General features: G+C 40.8%; 2 protein-coding genes across 5 annotated transcripts in view; one reads left to right on the forward strand and one right to left on the reverse strand.

Moving 5' to 3' along the window:
• Positions 1–17,822, forward strand: part of Herc3 (HECT and RLD domain containing E3 ubiquitin protein ligase 3) — a 103,915-nt gene that overhangs the window by 74,057 nt on the left and 12,036 nt on the right. For 2 of the 4 annotated variants that reach the window (XM_052719159.1, XM_052719160.1), the window contains 2 exons: positions 2,173–2,239; positions 2,689–2,771. In XM_052719159.1, the coding sequence (XP_052575119.1) occupies positions 2,173–2,239; positions 2,689–2,771 (150 nt within the window). Of the gene's footprint in view, positions 1–2,172; positions 2,240–2,688; positions 2,772–10,579; positions 10,863–10,883; positions 12,582–17,822 lie in introns of those variants that run through there. The other 2 variants (XM_052719161.1, XM_052719162.1) reach the window with 2 other exon arrangements.
• Positions 13,749–15,610, reverse strand: Nap1l5 (nucleosome assembly protein 1 like 5). The gene has a single exon (XM_052719163.1). The coding sequence runs from the start codon at positions 15,482–15,484 to the stop codon at positions 15,014–15,016; it is 471 nt and encodes a 156-aa protein (XP_052575123.1). The 5' UTR covers positions 15,485–15,610; the 3' UTR covers positions 13,749–15,013.

The raw sequence follows: 17,822 nt of genomic DNA on the forward strand, positions 1-17,822 counted from the left end.
ATATGGTGCTGGAGAGGTAGCTGAGAATTCTGCATCTTGTACAGGCAACAGGAAATGGTGTGTCTCACTGGACGTGACTTGAGCATATATGAGACCTCAAAGCCTGCCTCCACAGTGACACACTTCCTCCAACAAGACCACACTTACTCCAGCAAGGGTCCACCTCCTAATAGTGCCACTCTCTTTGGGGGCCATTTTCTTTCAAACCACCACAAATGCATTCTGAAGAGTATGTTTCCTTAGCATAACAGAAAATAAAATATCATATCTCTGCATTAGTAAGTGAAACAGGATTGATGCTATACAGAATCCTAAACACCATGATGCTGAATAGCCAAATTTGATAAGATCAAAATCTCCAAAGTCTAAAATTCTGAAAATTTCAGTCTCCAGAGATTAAAGCTACAAAGGGTCAGAAAGATGACCCTCTGGAGAAGGGCTGGTGTGATCATATGTGGTATAGGTGCCTTGTCTTAGGTACAGTGAGGACCCAGAGAACTGTGTCTATGACGGTATTTCCATAGGCTAATGTGAGTTTGAGTGGATCTTTCTATAGCTTCTGATACTGGACATAAATTACTTGAAGCCTTCCAAAGTTTTTTCTTTTTGGTTGATCTTGTCTCTTTGTTTTTAATCTTGTTGAACTTTTGCAAATCTGACATAGTGAGAGTCTGCTATACTACCACTGGCTTTGTGCATGTGTATAAAAACGTTAAAACTTGCTCAATAGGAATGATATTTCCTTTTTATACAAATGCATTATAAAAGATGAAATTTCTCAAGATCTTAGTTCTTTGGGTGACTGTATATCTGGTGGTGAGCCATTGTGAAGTTTGACCATCATTTTGAAGGATTTGGGCTATTCTTTACTTTATTTCAGACAACCAGACTTCTAAAGCTGCTGCTCACGCCTGCCAAGCAGTGCTGTTTGTTTCTACAATCAGTTTTTTGATGTATTCATTTGTGAATATTGTTCATGTGGCTCTTAACTGTTGTATCTTTATAACTGTGATTTGTGTTTCTGAGTGTTTATGCTTCTGAAAATTTTTGTATTATTTGCCTATTTTGTGTTTTGAAGTGGTATCATAAGTTATATCTTGTGTTGTTATGTTTTCCAAATAGCTTTAAGAGACTTTTCTGTTTGCTGGTTTGCTTGAGGGGGCGTGTTTTGTTCTTTTTTTTATTTTTTAGGAATTGGTATCGAACCAGGAACTCTGCTAAGTGGGTGAGCTATACCCACCCACCCCCAAAGAATTTTTTAAATTAGCTTTTCTGGAATTGAATTTGAGATTTTGGACTTGGGGAATTTTAGACATTAGGGATTCTGATATTTGAGGATTTCAAGATTTGGAATTGTGGTTTGAGGGATTAGGTCCTCGCCCACCCTTTAGATTCCTATCTGGGTAAGGAGACTGTCTGAATAACTTTTCTGTTGCTGTGATATAAAGCCAAGAGGAATTTATTTGGGCCTACAGTTTCAGAGGGCTAACAGTCCCTTGTGGCAGGGAAGCACAGAGGCAGCCAGCAGGAACTGAACAGAGTGCTCATTTCTCAAACTTCAGCCAGGAACCGGAGAGAGCAAGCTGGGAATAAGAGTGGGTTTGGAACTTCAGAGCTTGCCCCCAGTGGTACTTCCTTTAGCAAGGCCACACCTTCTAAACCTTCCCAAACAGTACCAAGTGGGGACCAAGTATTCAAACACATGAGCCCATGGAGGCCAGTCTCATTTATACCACCACAGTGACTTTGTGGCCCTGTTTTTTGTTTTTGTTTTTTAATGGTAAAAGGATTATTTTACTAATATGTATGGGTAAGACCAGTCTATAGAGTCCTTACAGCACCATGTTCTCGTGTGTGTGTGTGTGTGTGTGTGTGTGTGTGTGTGTGTGTGTGTATGCATGCACTGAGCAATGCTAAGGAGGTGCAAACATAAGCCCATCAGACGTAAATCCATCTGAATTTCATCATCAGTTTAGGAATATGTGTCAGCAGGGAACGGAGTCTGTACAGTCTGCTCCCATAATTCTCTAAAGTTTAGGTGCATGGCTTTCTGTTTTCTGAATTTAAATTCTCTAGACTTTTCTTCTTTAGTTTTCTTGGCAAAGACGTAATTAAGGTAGAAACACCATCGCAACATTTGATTTGCCTCTTTTCCTGTTCTTCTGTGACTAGGAGTCTTCAAGAGCTTCTGGATTACCCGGGGGAAGATGTGGAGGAGACTTTCTGCCTCAACTTCACGGTATGCATTCCTGTATTTATGATCGAGGTTGTTCCTCATGGTGATTACAATTCGTAATTAACGTTAGATTTCCTACAGAACAACCAAGTCAGAGACTTGAGTCAGACTACTTTAGTCTTCCTATCTTGAATTCAGTAAATGTGTTGTATAGAAGAGTCTGTGTTTATCTGTGTACTTAGGAAAGTTGCCAAAACATGAATCTTCTTTACTTTTGACATGTAAAAGCTACTGTTTTCTACAGTTCCTGTTGCTTTCCCCTGGATCCCATTTATTGGTAACTCCATAACTTAAGGTGTTTTTGAGGTCTTCTGACCCCGATTTTTATTCTACACCCCCGTTTCCTGTAAATGTCATTAAATTACATTTACTCCCAGTTTCTCTGCATCATTTGGGTTCTAGAAAGGCAAATTAGTTAACAAAAATGAAAACACATCTTTTTCTGTGTTAAGGTATGCCGAGAAAGCTACGGGGTGATCAAACAGAAGAAGCTGATACCCGGGGGAGACAAAGTAGCCGTGCGCAAGGACAACAGGTTAGTCCTGTTTTATTTTCCTGAAGTTTGATATTTTAGGCCAGAATTGAAGTGATATTTTAATCTCTGTACGGAGAAGGTAAGGGCAGTAGAGCAAGAACTTGAAGACTACAGAGAATTTTTAATAGCAGGGCAAGACATGGATGATGTAATGACTTCTTCTCTGTCTTGCCTGCCAGCTCCCAGATAACCACATGGAGACTCTTTATTAATTATGAAAGCTTGACCTTGTTTCTAGCTAGCTTTTATAAATTAACCCATTGCTATTCATCTATGTGCTGTCACGTGGCTCATGGCTTTTACCTCTTCACCTATATGTTCTGCTTCCCTTGTGTCCTGCTAGCAACTCCCCCTTTCTTCCTCCCAGAGCTCTCTCTTTCTGGAAGCCCCACCTATATCTCCTGCCTAGCTATTGGCCATTTAGCTTTTTATTAAACTAACCACAGTGACACATCTTCACACAATGTAAAGGAATATTCCACAACATTCCCTCCTTTTTGTCTAAATTAAAAAAGAAATGTTTTAACTCTAACACAGTAAAAAATTATATACAATAAGAAATAATATTACCTAAGTAAACAGGAAGTACTCTGTAACATTGGGGCATCCATCTTTGGCCTACAGGTCTAGAATATCTGACAGACATTTCTGTGAAGCAGGAATTTTGAAAAACTACCCCACTTTGTCTTGACAAAGTTTTGCAGTTGTCTTCTTTTGTGTCCTGCTTGTCCAAGTTGGACAGCATACTGTCAGCAGTCAAGACAAGGGCAGTTTTTTTGCCCAGTAGCTAGCTTTTGCCACAAAGAAAGCAAACTCAATATGGAGGTTCTTCGATGCCCATCATCTTCTCTGGAGTAGATTGGTGCTGTCAGGAACAGATGAGTCTCATTGTCATGAAAAGTGTTATGTTATTAAAACATCTTAAATGCTATATTCTGTAGATCTCTGAAGTGTTTGAAGAGTGTCTGTCTATCTAAAATATATCTCTGTTTGACCTTGAAAACATACCTAACGTGGCTATAAATAACTTTTAAGGACTAGAAATTTACATTACATTTTTAAATGAGCTGCATAGATACAATACCTTAAGTAAGAGTGGAAACTTATATGCAGTATAATAAAAATAACCTTAAATTTGTATCAATATACGTAAATCCATGCCAATGTAAAATATTTAAGACTAATGGTTGTTGAAACAATCCACCCTTTTATCCCATCATTTCTATACTATATCCCCGTTTTTCCCTTCAGAAAGAGATCCTGAATATAACCTCCTTTGTTTAGTTTTCTACCTGAACAAGACCCGTAACAATTTGTAACCAATCCCCTAAATGATGACAAACATCCATAACCCATTGAATGACCCAAAACCACCCACTCCACTCTTGGGAATGTGGACATAATGTTTTCTAGACTGCTTTCTGTTATCTGGGGGGTGGGGGAGGGTGGGGTAATAGCATCTTTAACTCCATTTTAGACAGTAGCTCCTCCGTGCTCACTAATCCAGCTCAGTTCTGATCTGCATTGTACTGATAGTCAGACTTGTTATCGCTATCACTACAAATAACCCAAGAAAAATAACAAAGACTAAATATTTTTGGCTCACAGTGGAACCTGAGCTGGTCGAGCACTGTGGTAGCATGGTATGGTAGAGAAAAGCTGCCTCTGCCATGGTAGCCAGGCATGCAGAGAGGCTGTGTAGGTAGTACTTTCTTGTCGGGACCACCAGCCTGCAAATAATGGCATGGAGACTTATTATTAGTTGTGAAAGCTTGGCCTTTAAGCTAGGCTTGTTTCCAACTAGCTCTTATAACTTAATTAACCCATGATTTTTAATGTATCTTCTGTCATGTGGCTTTTTACCTCTCCTCAGCATGGCACATCCAACATTTCATTGTATTGTTCGTGTCTCTTGCGCGCCTAGATTCATCCTGAGTTTTTCTCTCTGCCCAGAAGTCCTGCCTGTGCTCTCCTGCCTAGCTGTTGGCCACTCAACTCTTTTTTTAAACCAATTACTGTGACACATCTTCACACAGTGTAAACAAATGTTTTGCAACAAGGCTGGGAGAGGCCAGGAGAAAGATACATCCTTCAATGATAAGCCCCACTGGCCTTCTTCCTCCGTTAGGGCTACCTCCTCATAGCCCAGTTAATACGAACTCTTTAATGGGTTAACCCATTGATAAAGTTAGTACTGTTGTGACCCACTCATGTAGTTGGAAGGTTTCTCCGGTCTCGCTCGGCCCCAAGGTCCCAGAGCCACTTATAAAATAATCATTCAGAGGTTTAATATTAGTTACCAATAGCATGGCCTATGACAGGCTTCTTCCTAGCTAGCTCTTATAACTTTGACCCATTTCTGTTAATCGATAAGTTGCCATGTGACCGTGGCTTATCGGTATTTTCACATCTTGCTTCTCCTGATGGTGCTGGCGTCTCTCTAGCCTCCCCTTTCTCCTTTCACTATCTCTCTTAGATCTTCCCACCTGGCTCCATCCTGCTCTGCCATAGGCCAATGCAGCTTTATTTATCAGCCGATCAGAGCAACACATATTCACAGTATACAGAAAGACATCCCATAGTACACTCATGTCTTAGAAATTCCACAAGCCAGGGACTGAGCTTCAACACATGTGCCTTCTGAAGGGACAATTCATTGTTCAAACATCTCTATCTGAGGGACAGTATCAAACTTATCTTGGGGCTTAATCCTCAAAGCTAACACCATCCTACGCTCACCCCAAGCCTCAGGTTACTTTACCTGTGCCTCTGACTAAATGACTTATAAATCAGATTTTCAATATGCCCTCCCTCATGCTGATTAGTTTGATTGAATGGGTCACAGAACTCAGAGAAATGCTAACTTATGGTCGGATACAGATGAAGAGCTGCATAAGACCAGGTATGGGGAAACAAGCTTTTGTGCTGTTTCTGAGTCACCTTCCAGTAACTCGCCTCTAAATCATGTCTGGTCAGGGGTTTGTAGAGACTTCTTTAGTGTATCTAATGCTAGTAGAGTGCATGGGGAAACTCAGCAGTGCCTGACTGAATGGTTCTTCTTAGCCTGTGTTGCATTCTTAGTGTGGATCAGACTTCCTTTTGAAATGGGTGTCTTATTATCTATTATCAGCCAAGGTAGGTCACAGTAAGACAGGGACTGTAACCAGGGATCTTTGGACAAAACAAAATGGTGCACACACATCTCAGAATATCACAATGGTGACTTAGTGTCTTTAAGGTGAGATTTATGAGTCAAGTTTAAAGATTTAGCAGAGTTGTCAGGATGAATCTCAGCCCTTGAGTTCACCTGTTAGAGGAAGGTAAATATTAGATTTTGTTCAGTTTTGCATTGAACTATGATAATCTGCACAGACATTCATTCATTTTACAGACACTGAGTGTTTACTGTGTGCCAGGCATGTTACAGACTGTAATAGATGACTATTTAATATCCTTCTATCTGTGTTTTGGGAATGTACACAAATATGTAACAGATTATAGTATATGTTACATCATGTGTCATAGAGCTAGGAGAGAAGCAACAGGATTTTTATAAGATATTTAAGAATGTAAATGTGGGGGCACATTTTAGGCAGAGTGGATATGTGAGTCAGAATGTTCAGGCTTGATAGATGATAGAAATTGGCAAGGATTTGTGAGTGGGCCAGGACATGGTGGGTGCAGGAATTTTAGAATGAAGATTAGCAAAGCCTTGAATAGGGCTTGGATTAAAAGATAATTGATCTTAGTTTTAGAAAGTTAACTTACGGAAATAGACAGTGTGCCCAAAGACCTGAGAGGAGGCTGTTGAGTTGAATCTGGTAAAGAATGGCAAGGGCCAGGATGGAAGTTGTAGGAATATCAAGTTGGTTATGTGTGAGTGGCACAGTCAGCAGGTGTCTGATTATGTGGGAGCAAGGCTTGAATTGGTAACAGTTTCTCAGGTGGGTAGCTGTATAACATGGAACAGACTATAAATAAAGCCGGTTCATTGAGGGAAGTTCTGTTACTTTGACTATCTGATAATACCCAGGCAATTATTTAAAGCAGAAATTTGTGTGGGTCTCAGGAAAGAAATCTCATTAGAAGTCTTTCCTTTGGTTATGCATGCCAGCCTTAGTCACCAGTGAGTTTGAAGTCACTTGAAGTGGTCAATCAATAGAAATGCTAAAACAAGAATAGAGGGAATATGCATTCCTAGGAGGAGCTGTATAATTAGACAGCAATGCAAGCCATTGAGATGAGAATTTGAGCATTGCTACCTCCCACATTGGCTAGCAGTAAAGCTTGTAGGCGAAGAGCAGGGGAGGTGGGGATGAGAAAATGCTTGTCTCCAAGGGAGAAGGCTGTGGGTGAGGGAAGCCTGGACACAGGGAAGCTGGGCTTCAATTAGGCTCTGAGTAAGGTTGTAGAGTCACAAGATTGTATTTGTAAGTGTGTACACACACACACACACAGTTTTGACTTTAGCATAGTAAAATTATATATAACAAAACAGTTATCAAGCAAGAATTACAGTTACAATATCTAGTTTATTTATATTTGGCAAATTCAGAGAAAATATCCTATTTATGCTGTATTTGTGAGTCTAAGTTGTATGCAGGAATGACACCTACAGAAATAATGCATGAGAGTAAACAAGCATGTTACTGTTTTTTGTAATTATTTTAGAGTGTTACTGACATACCAAAAAAAAAAAGAAACACACACACACACACACACACAAACAAAAAACACTGGTTTCACCTCAAAAGGAGTAAGAGATAGTTTATTATAGAGCCAAATGAGTGACCAAGGCATGGGAAGCATGGAACTCAGTCATCCCAGGTTCCATGTTCCAACACAGCAATTTATAAACACATTGGTGGAAACCTTAGAGAGGCAGGTTGCAGCAAGATGGAGAAATCTCTTCTGTAGGCCTCTGATGCTGTCTGCTAAGTTATTTACTCCAAAGGTTTTTATCGTTTAATCACAGGATGGTAGACCCAACGTTAATCACAGAATGGGGTAAGAGGTTAAGTCTAGCCCAAGATAAACTGTAATTGGTCTCTGGACTTACCATAGTCTGACCTCTCCACATCACTGCTGTTCAAATCAGTGAGTCAGATTTTGCAGACACAGCTTCTCTTGGAAATTCTGATTCTCCGTTGCACAGGCAGCCACCTCAGTCATCAGGTGTGTGTGTGTGGCTTGGCCTGTGTAAGGACACACTTTGAAGCTCACACAGTGATGAAGTAACATGTAAGTGTGGTTCACCGAGGCATCCCCAAATGCATGACTAGATAGTCTTTCTACAAGATGTCTTACCTTTTGTATTAACTTGGCTTCAGACAAGAAAGTGTGTGTGTGTGTGTGTGTGTGTGTGTGTGTGTGTGTGTGTGTGTGTGTGTGTGTGTGTGAGAGAGAGATTTGTTGGAAATTAACAACAAGAAGACAAGAAGCCTGGAAAGGGGCATTGGAGTATCTCACACTCTGGTGAGTCTTCCAAGTGCACTTTGTGTTGGGTACACTTGAAGAACAAAAACAGTCCAGTGCAGTATAGGCAGTTCTGCAATATAGTCTGTAGTTGAGGCAGTTTTAGGCATTTATAAATCCTTTTTATACTGTTATTAAATTATTTCTTTCGCACTTTCCTTAGTTAGCAGACATTTTTTCTGAATCAACAATCCAGTTGAGTCAGCAACTGCAGGATAAACTGCGTGGGAACACTGAGAGAGAACTGTTTATTTAGGGAGAGGAGCGTTCTCCCAGGCCACTCTAACTAAGCTAGGGAAGACTGCATTGCCGTGGTTTAATCTGAAGACAGTCAGAGAGGTCATCTTAAACACATACATATGGCGGGGACGACACATCTGGTATAGACCTGTTCACTCTTGGATACTGGAAAGTGGAGAAGAGGTCACTTACGCATGAAAGTGCATTTTGCACAGTGATGGATAAACCTGGGTGGTTTCTTCCGGGAAAGAGGAGTGAGGCGTTGCTGGGCAAGCTTCACTTGTACAGCTCACGTGGCTCAGGTAGGGGATTAGATTGTAAAAAGCTTGCAAAGGCAGAGAAGCTAGGTCTCCGTTTGCAGGCGGTGAGAGTCACTGGTGTTTTGTTAGCAGAGAGCAGCTGTGTTATAGAAGCGTGCCCGGGACACACTGTTTACTTGGCCTTACCTTCTCCATCCACTATTTAGTTCAGTTGCTGGCCCAGGTGTCCTAATGAGCCTTGCTGAATCCAGTGCTTCTCAGGGTCAATGACCACTTGCCCTTTGAGGGGAGCTTGTTTGTTTAAAAGACATGCCTGCTCTCTTCTCTCTTGCTGGCCTCCCTTTGACATCAGTGCTGCTCTCACAAAATGGCTACTGTGGGGTGCGCGAACGGGACCAGAAAGAGAGTGCATAAACCTAGGTAAGAGTAGTTACAAGACAACACACACGAATTCCATTTCGTCTTATGCATTCTCATAATGCAGGTTACTTTAGTGGCTCCTAAAGTTGCAGGAGTTTCATACTGTCTGTTAGCAAGCAGTCAGTTCCAGGGCAAACATGACTGGCAGTCCTCTAACCCAATTCATTTCTTTCACTGTTTGATGGGCAATACCAGTATATCCCACAGGCTGAGGACTCAAGCTTCAAGATTCCCCTGGCCCCTCTCTGGTGCCAGTTGTGAGCCTCAAGTTGTTTTGGTTGGCTTCTGACTGACTGGCTTGTAAATCAGTGTTCTCATAGCCCTGCCCCCACCCCCACCCCCGTTCTATTGGTATGTTTCACGAATTTCAGGGAAGTAGTTATCTCTACCAATCATTGTAAAAGACATTACATGGGGTACACATGAGATTGATGCCTTGGGTGAGGGATGTGAGAGGTAAGGTATGGAAGAAGCACATGCATCACTTTCCAGGAACTCCTACGTGTTCAGCCATGCCATAGCTATCCAAACCCTATCCTTTTGGGGTCTAATGGAGTGTTTATTATTTATGCCTAGCCAACTATGTAGAAATTTTAGTGGGTACAAATCTTGCCGGGCAGTGGTAGTGCACGCCTTCAATCCCAGCACTCGTGAGGCATAGCCAGGCAGATCTCTGTGAGTTTGAGGCCTACCTGGTCCAAAGAGCAAGATCCAGGACAGGCACCAAAACTACACAGAGAAACACTGTCTCAAAAAAAAAACAAAAAAAAAAAAACAAAAAAAAAGAAGAGGGTACAGTCTAATGCTAGCATACTGAGTGGAGAAACCCAATTGAGGCCTGTTCAGGTTTTTTCTGGACTGTGTAGAATTTCTTCCTTTCAAGCAGTGATTCTCAACCTCCCAAATGCTGTGACCCTTTAATACAGTTCCTCAGGTTGTGGTGACCCCCAACCATAAATTATTTTCATTGCTATTTCATAACTGTAGTTTTGCTACTGTTATGACTTGTAAATATCTGTGTTTTCCGATGGTCTTAGACCTCTGTGAAAAGGTCATTTGACCCCCAAAGGGATCGTGACCCACACCCTGAGAACCACTGCTCTAGAGTATAGGGCAGAATACCTTTGAAATGGAGTTCTTGTGACCCATTATGGGACATGGTCAAAGAATTATGGGTTGTTGTGATTTTTTTAGTGCTGGGATTAGAACTCTGGGTTCTGTCAATAATAAGATATTTGCTGTCGTGACTGCTTTGGATGAGAGAACCAGAGGACTACAAATCCCACTCAGATGAGTTAAATGCATCCAAGGATGAGAACAGCTGTCTGCTGAGTCTCTCCATAGCAGTAGTCACATCTGGATTACACTGTACTGCTTCACTCCTTGTAATGAAGTATTTTTTATATTCCATAGCATGTTATTACCACGAAATGGAAAAAGATCTTAAATTGATGCAGTTAAATTCCAGTTTCGTTCTAAAGGTCATCTAAATCCATAGAGAGAACTCAAGAATGGAGCCGTGACTCTAAATGACTTCTGTTGACCCCTCATGAACATTGGTGAGGGGTGCATGCAGGCTTCAAGATCCACATTATATTTGTACTGGGTTGTTACAGGGACAAAAAGATAAAGAAAACACTCGTCATGTTTCCAGAGTGCTTACCATGTGTCAGGCACTCTCCTAAGGCCTTAACATGCCAACCGTACCACTTTGCAGATGATGGAATTGACACCCAGGGAATTCTATCATTTGGTCCAGCTAGACAACTAGAAGAAAAGGACATGATCCGGGCCTGTGCTCCACCAGTGCACCCTGCCACTGAGAGCCTCCAGCGGAGCTTGAGGGTTCCTGTCCTGTCCCCCAGGGGAAAAAAGTGACTGAAGAGTTTACTGTTTCTCCTTTCAGGCAGACTGTATAATTTTCTAAAAAGGAAAGCTGGCATAGTTAAAAGTGTATATAAATGTGTGAAATTGAATGTCTAAATTTTGAACCAGGGAGTACAGTGTATATGCAATATTTAAGATGTGATAAAAAAAAAAAAAACCCTCGTGAGTAGGGCACAGTGGCTCCTTTGATCCCGGGACTCAGGAGGTAGAGTCAGGCAGATCTCTCTGAGTTTGAGGACAGACTATGTAGTGAGTTCCAAGATAGGCCAGAGCTATTTAGTGAGGCCCTGTCTAGAAAAAAACAAACGAAAATTATAACAACAAAAACCTCTCTTGGATACCTATAATACTGTGTAGTCTGATATGTAAATGTGTGTTTTCTTTGGGTATTTGGTTGGTTTCTATGTTCTTTTTTATCACCCTTCTGTATTCTTTCAGCCCTCCCCCATTTTTATTAAAAGTGTCTCAAATGTGTTTTCTATAAAAAGGGATTCTTTTTTGCCTTTGAAATTGCTTTTTTAATGATAAAATTCCAAGGATAAAAGTATGACATTTTGAATCTGTTAACAAGTAGTTTTGTTAGGTTATTCATCTGTATTTGTGTATAAGAATATGTTTCATGTTATGTAAGTTTCAGCTCAATAAAAATCAGCATTTGTTTACATGTGTGTACAATGAAGAAGTGCCTGTGCGTGCCTGTGTGCGAACCTTCAGATGAGCAGAGCCGCAGCCCTGAGCCTTGAAGCGCTGCGGATTTCTGCGTCACACTCTTGAGAGTGTGCCCTGAATGTGTAATGTGCGCTGCTGGTTACTTCGTGCTCTGCTGAGTCTGGCCTTTCATGGGTTAAGATGGTTTGCCGCAGAGCAGTGTTTTTCTTGCCCGGAGGAGATGGTGTCCTGCCGACATGATAGTGCAGCTGTGACGCACCATGAAATAAGCAGTTCAGGAGACGCACGGTTAGGACCAGCTCAGTGAGGAAAGGACATTGACATCCATCCCGAACATCCCTGAATTCTTAAAACAAGTAACCAGCCGTGGTATGGTGGTGTGCCTGCTGGCCAGAAAAAAAAAAACAAAAAACTGCTAGTCATATATATAATATAAAGTAATGCCTGTTGGCCTGAGCACGCAGCTGGAACGTGTATGTCTCCAGCCTTGCCAGAGCCCTGCTTTACCTAGTGCTGGGCATAGGAACACATCTCCCTCCCCGGTATTTTTTTTTTTTAAAATAATCAGCTCAGGATCTTCATGTATATCTCTAAAAGGACTAATTTCCATATGATTTGTCAAACTGTTAAGACCATGAACCTTTTGTTGTCTGTATCTATTGTAGATTTATTCAGAGTTCCTGTTTGCCTTTGAAATGAGTTATATACTCAAACCTTGATTGTTTTCTGACTTTTGTCTTGTCATGTTTGTTAATTTATTTTGACTGTATGTGTCCTAATATTAGCCTTTCTGTACCTAATAATTGATAAATACTTTGTGTATTTTCTTCATTAAAAATGTTTCCTTGAGTCCATTAAAGTCTGATTTGTCTCTAAATTATTGAAGGCAGTCTCAGCTATTCATATAGGTGAACAACACAGAAATTGTATTAAGTTCCAAATCCCACTTGGGCTTTGAATTGAATTTTGATTAATTATAAGTTAATTTTTGAAGAATTAATATTTTAGTGATAATCTTCTAAGTCAGGGGCTTATTTTTGTGAATTTCCCTTTTTTCACATACATTATATACTTTTTATTATAGGCTAGCTTATGTTTATGTATTTATATATTATTTCTAGTATAAGAGAAACCTTTCTTATATATTTTAATGCCTTGAAATAATTATTGATTTACTATATTTATCTGATAACCAATCAGTTTATCAAACTTGTATCTAATTTTTTTTTTTAGTTCATTCTCTTGGATTTTCTATATATAAGTAACTATATAATTATAAAATAAATTTCCAAATGTTTAGACCCTTTATTATTTAGTTATTTTTTTATTTTTACTAGACCTAGAGAAATATTAAATGGCAGTTCCTCCATTTCTGAAGATGAGTGAATGTTTTCATTACCCTTTTTACTTATTAAAATAACCATACGATTATGATGATCATAATGTATATAATATACTCCTTTTGTTGGGTTGGTCAGGCCATAAGGAAGGTTACCACGATCTTAGAGTTGTTCATGGTCAGCTGTTGTCATTAGCAACAGGTTAGCGTCGCCCTCCATTTCCAACGTCGTCATCAGGTTTTGCTGCAGTGTGATTAACCCTTGCAGCAAGTGGAAGAAAATGGCGTCTGATGTGTGTGTGTGACTCATAATGCCTCATTAAAGTCTTACCTTTTATTAGAGGAAACTAAAACCAGATTTTATATGAAGGAAACCAAAACAAGATAGTTTTTGAATGGCCTGTATTTCTGAATTAAAAGCCATATTTTTTTTGTTGTTGATAATAAGGAATCACCAAGGTAAAGATTAATAAAGGTACCATTTTTTTCCTTGCGCAGCAGGAGAGGAAGAGAGTTGAATTTTCTATCGGGGTCTTTTGTCTTTATTACAGCAATAATAGCTGGAAATTATTCTTAAGTGTCAGACACTGCTGTGTGGGCTATAAGTATAATAACTCATTTTTTCTTCATAATACCTGTGAGGTAGGGACTGTTACCACCCACTTTTATAAATGAGAATACAGACAGTCAGAATAACAAGTCTTTTTATTTTTTGAAAATACTGTTTTGATAACACCACAGTGGTAAACAATGTTATGTTTGTACTCTTTACAGAACATTGGTTCACAGATAATTCAAAACTCACAAAGAAGCTAAAGGCCTTTACATTAAATGTCTTTCCCAGAAGTCCTTCCTGTATGCCATTCTTCCTTAAGCAATAAAATTTGATTGTGCACCATTTAATGTCACATTTACATAGCAAAATAATGAAGGCACAGCTAATACAAGCAAACTTAAACCCTTTCTATTTCTGAGCTGGGGGTGGGGATTCACACTTGGTTTTATTCTTCAAGTATACATTTTTCCCAAACATTAGCTTCATTGAGGAGTTCTGATGGTTTTCACAGCTGCTTGCTAAAAGCTACAAGACAAAAAAGACTTCACAAAGGTCAAACTACGCAACACTGGATACACATGCTTTACAGAATTGCTACATTCTACATCTCTTCAAGTAAATTATATTTCTAAAATGCTATAGGGTGATTTAATACTTAAAACATTTGGGGGTAATTTTCACAATTTTGTAAACAACACTACCAAGAAAACAGGCAACATGAGACCACAATAAATGAACACGTGTTGACAATATTGTACATGTAATACACCCTCTGTCTTGGAACCGTGTTCTTTCTGTAAACTCAGATATTCAAAACATTTTCCATAATTTAAATGGCAGTTTCCCTAGCCTCATTAACAGTAGTGTCATGCCATCAGTCCAGGCTTCCTCCATGCCACGTCTCCTCCAGAGTGTAAAGCTGATGTCTGGGTTTGCAAACGCAAAAGTCTTAAAAGATGACGTCTTTCTTGGGATCCTTTTCCTCTGCGCTGAGAAATGTAAAGAAACTGAAGAATTAAGCATTGAGAAGAGTTCAGTCTTAGCTTAGGTGTTCAGGTGTAGTGTGATGAATGGATTTCAACGTGTGACGCACTTCACATTTATCTGACAACCTGTCATCAGTCTCAAGTCCAGTTCTCACAGAAGAGCAGGGAGAAAAAAAATTAAGCTTAATTAGGCTTTTTTTTTCTTAAAAACGTCTTTTGGCATCTGTTTTTACACAAGTAAAAGTCAGATTAGAAACGGGCTAGCCAAAATCTACTTGATTCAATTTTTAAATTTAGGAATGTCAGAATAGATTCACATTGTAATTTTTGGGCAAAACCTGAGCCTTTTAAAGTCTGCCGACATCGGAAATGAAAGGGGCAGGGGGTTTATCACCTGTCAGCCGCTGTGTTCACTTCTTGATGTCGTCGGGACCCCCGGTTGCGCCGGCCGCTGCCTCCTCTTCCTCCTCCTCAGTGTCGTCTTCCTCGTCGTCGTCATCATCATCTTCCTCCTCCAGGGTCCACGCGCAGCCCTCCATCTCCCCGGTGAGCTCCTGGATCTTGGCAAGAAGAGGCTTGTAGATGTCGTTGTACTTCTTCTCCAGAGCCTGGAACTCCTTGTCAAATTTGGCCTCGATCTTATCGCAGCGCTTCTGCAGCTTTTTGAGCGCCAGGACCCGGCACTTGACAGAATTGGGCAGGCTCTCGATAAACTCGTTCTTGGGCTTGGGCGCGTTCTCCGCGGGGGCCTGGGGCTCCTCGGCCGCGGGCGCCGCGGCACCGTCGCCGCCGGTTGCCGCATCCTCGCCACCCTGGGCGCCCTCCATTACCTCGTCTTCGGCGCGGCTCTCAGCGGGTCCCTGCTTCTCGGGGTCGGCCATGGCTAGCGCTCGGCTCGGCTGGGCTGGTTTGCCGCAGTGGTCCGGTGATGGCGCAGTCTGCGACTGGGCTGGTCCAGAGAGGTCCTGCAGCTGTGTCTGCGGCTGGTCCAGAGTGAGCCTAAAGATGCGGCAAGCGCTGACGGCTGTGGTGACGTCCGCGCCGCCGCTTCGTGGCTCGCGGCAAGTGAATGGCTGCCCGCTATCAGCTGATGGTTGTGCGCACATACTGCACCAAATTGTTGCTATGCTCCTATCTCTGAGGTCTTCAAAGCCACTTAGACACCCAGCCCCCAACTTCCGCCCCCACCCCCGCAGAACTGGCTGGAACCAGCTCGAAGCTGAGGCTGTATTTTTCCATACCTGTTTGTACAGCCTCAGTCTGTTTACTGTGTGCCCCCCTCCCATCTCAGCTCTTTGAATCCACAGTGCACCTGTCGACCTCTGTCGGAAGTGCGCCATAGCTGATGTTAGTCAGCCTTGGTTCTGGGTCCCTTCTTTTCCAAATCTTGATTGCGTCTTAAAAAATTCACTTTCAGAGAACGGAAATGCGGGAGAACCATTTTTCCTCCCACTCCTTTGCAGACCCGCAGTATCTGCCTGTATCTGCGCAAGCCCTCTTGGGGTCCTAGAGACCCCAGCCAGCCAGCTCTGTTAAATCTAGTTACATATATCCTGGTGGCAAATTGTCACAGGAGGGACTTTGGAATTAGTTCCAGAAGTGTTTGTGTGGGAAATCTCAGCGCCGTAAGCATCCTGGTAATGTTACCGAAGGGTCCACACAGGCAACTATGAAAAGGAATAAAGCGGGAGTGAAGAGAAAAAAAACAAAAAACAACAACAAAAAAAACCCAACCCGGGAGTGTCCCGTCTTGTGATTTAATGAAAAGACGCTATCATCTCCAAATATGTAGGGCCCAATTTATCGTCACCTTGGGAGGCATGAAGCCTCTGGGTGGCAGGTTAGACATGCTTGTAAGGGCCGGGGATTCTTTTCATAAGGGAAGAGATTCTTTTAATACATCTTGAAAAGCATGTGTTCAGTCTTACTCTTCCTTCCAGACCGACAGATGCACATACAACCATTCATCACAAAACACTTCACAGTTAACCATCTGCTCTTCGGATCGGCTTGTGATTTACATGTGAGAGCGTTGGGAAAGATGATAAACATCAGACGCTTGTTTTCTGATAATGAAGTGATTGGACACTTTAATTTCTTACCCATTCAAGCCAGAATTAGAGTTTTTCATTTTTTTTTTTTTTAACCAGCCCAGGATAGCTTCTAACTCCTGATCATGATGACCTTAAACTCTGGGTCCTTCCTGCCTCCTTAGAGCTTCTTGAATAAAGGGCAGGGCACAAATCTTAAGTAGTTTCTAAAGGATGCATTTGTTAACGATTTAGGTGTTTTTCTTTATGTTGGGTCTTGCCAGAGTTTTATGCTGAAAGGAATTTCTAAATTTTTGGTTATGTTTAGTCATTTAATTATATGTAAATCACTTAGTGCTGGTCCATAGTAAACACTGAATAATTTTATAAAGTTATTGCATTAATATGCAAACGATAATTATGCATAATGTCTTTAAAAAGCAAACATCTTTGTGCCTCTGATCAAAAGAAGTAAATATTTACAAAATGTATTTTAATGTACTCATGAGTCCTTTAGTTTTTTTTACTTCCCTCTTCTTTTTTTTTTTTTACATTACATTTATGTATTTATGTTTTGATGGAGTAGTTACGTTTTCTATGGTGTGTTGGTTTTGTCTTGCACCATATGTTTTCTGGGGATCTAACTGAGATCTTCAGGCTTAGGAGCAAATGACTCACCTGCTGAGCCATCTTGCTGGCCCTCTTTTAAGACTTTTTCTTTTTCACTCAAAAGATCCTAAAACTTAGGCTAGGCTATTAGTAAAATTCAGCATTTGGAGAGAGCTTCCACAAACAAATGCATTCATGTAAGCATCATGGTAATCAAGATATAGTAACTTTAGTACCCTAAAATACCCTGGGGGCCCTTCTCCTACAATGCATATGACACATTGACCTGTTTACAGTCTTAATAATTCTGTGTTTTTTAAGTTGTCATGAATGAAATCACATGTAGCCTTTTGGAGTCTATCATTTTCACAAGCAAATGCATTTGATATTCTTTTGTACTGTCATGTGTTACTAATTTGTTCCTGTTGATCCAGTACCATGTATTGACTTTTATGGACAATACTACTTTATCTGCCACATTGCCTTTGACATGCTTTTAAAATGACCCTTAATATGATTTAGATTGAGACTTCTAAAAAGCGTGGGCAATATATATATAGTACTTGTATAAACATGTCTC

Source organism: Peromyscus californicus, unplaced genomic scaffold (genome assembly GCF_007827085.1).
Source record: "Peromyscus californicus insignis strain IS unplaced genomic scaffold, ASM782708v3 Scaffold_6__1_contigs__length_162567912, whole genome shotgun sequence".
In the NCBI taxonomy this organism is placed as follows: Eukaryota; Metazoa; Chordata; class Mammalia; order Rodentia; family Cricetidae; genus Peromyscus; species Peromyscus californicus.

Bases quoted from the DNA above. Each gene is read 5' to 3' on its own strand.
- Nap1l5 (XM_052719163.1), bottom strand. From the start codon at position 15,484: ATGGCCGACCCCGAGAAGCAGGGACCCGCTGAGAGCCGCGCCGAAGAC.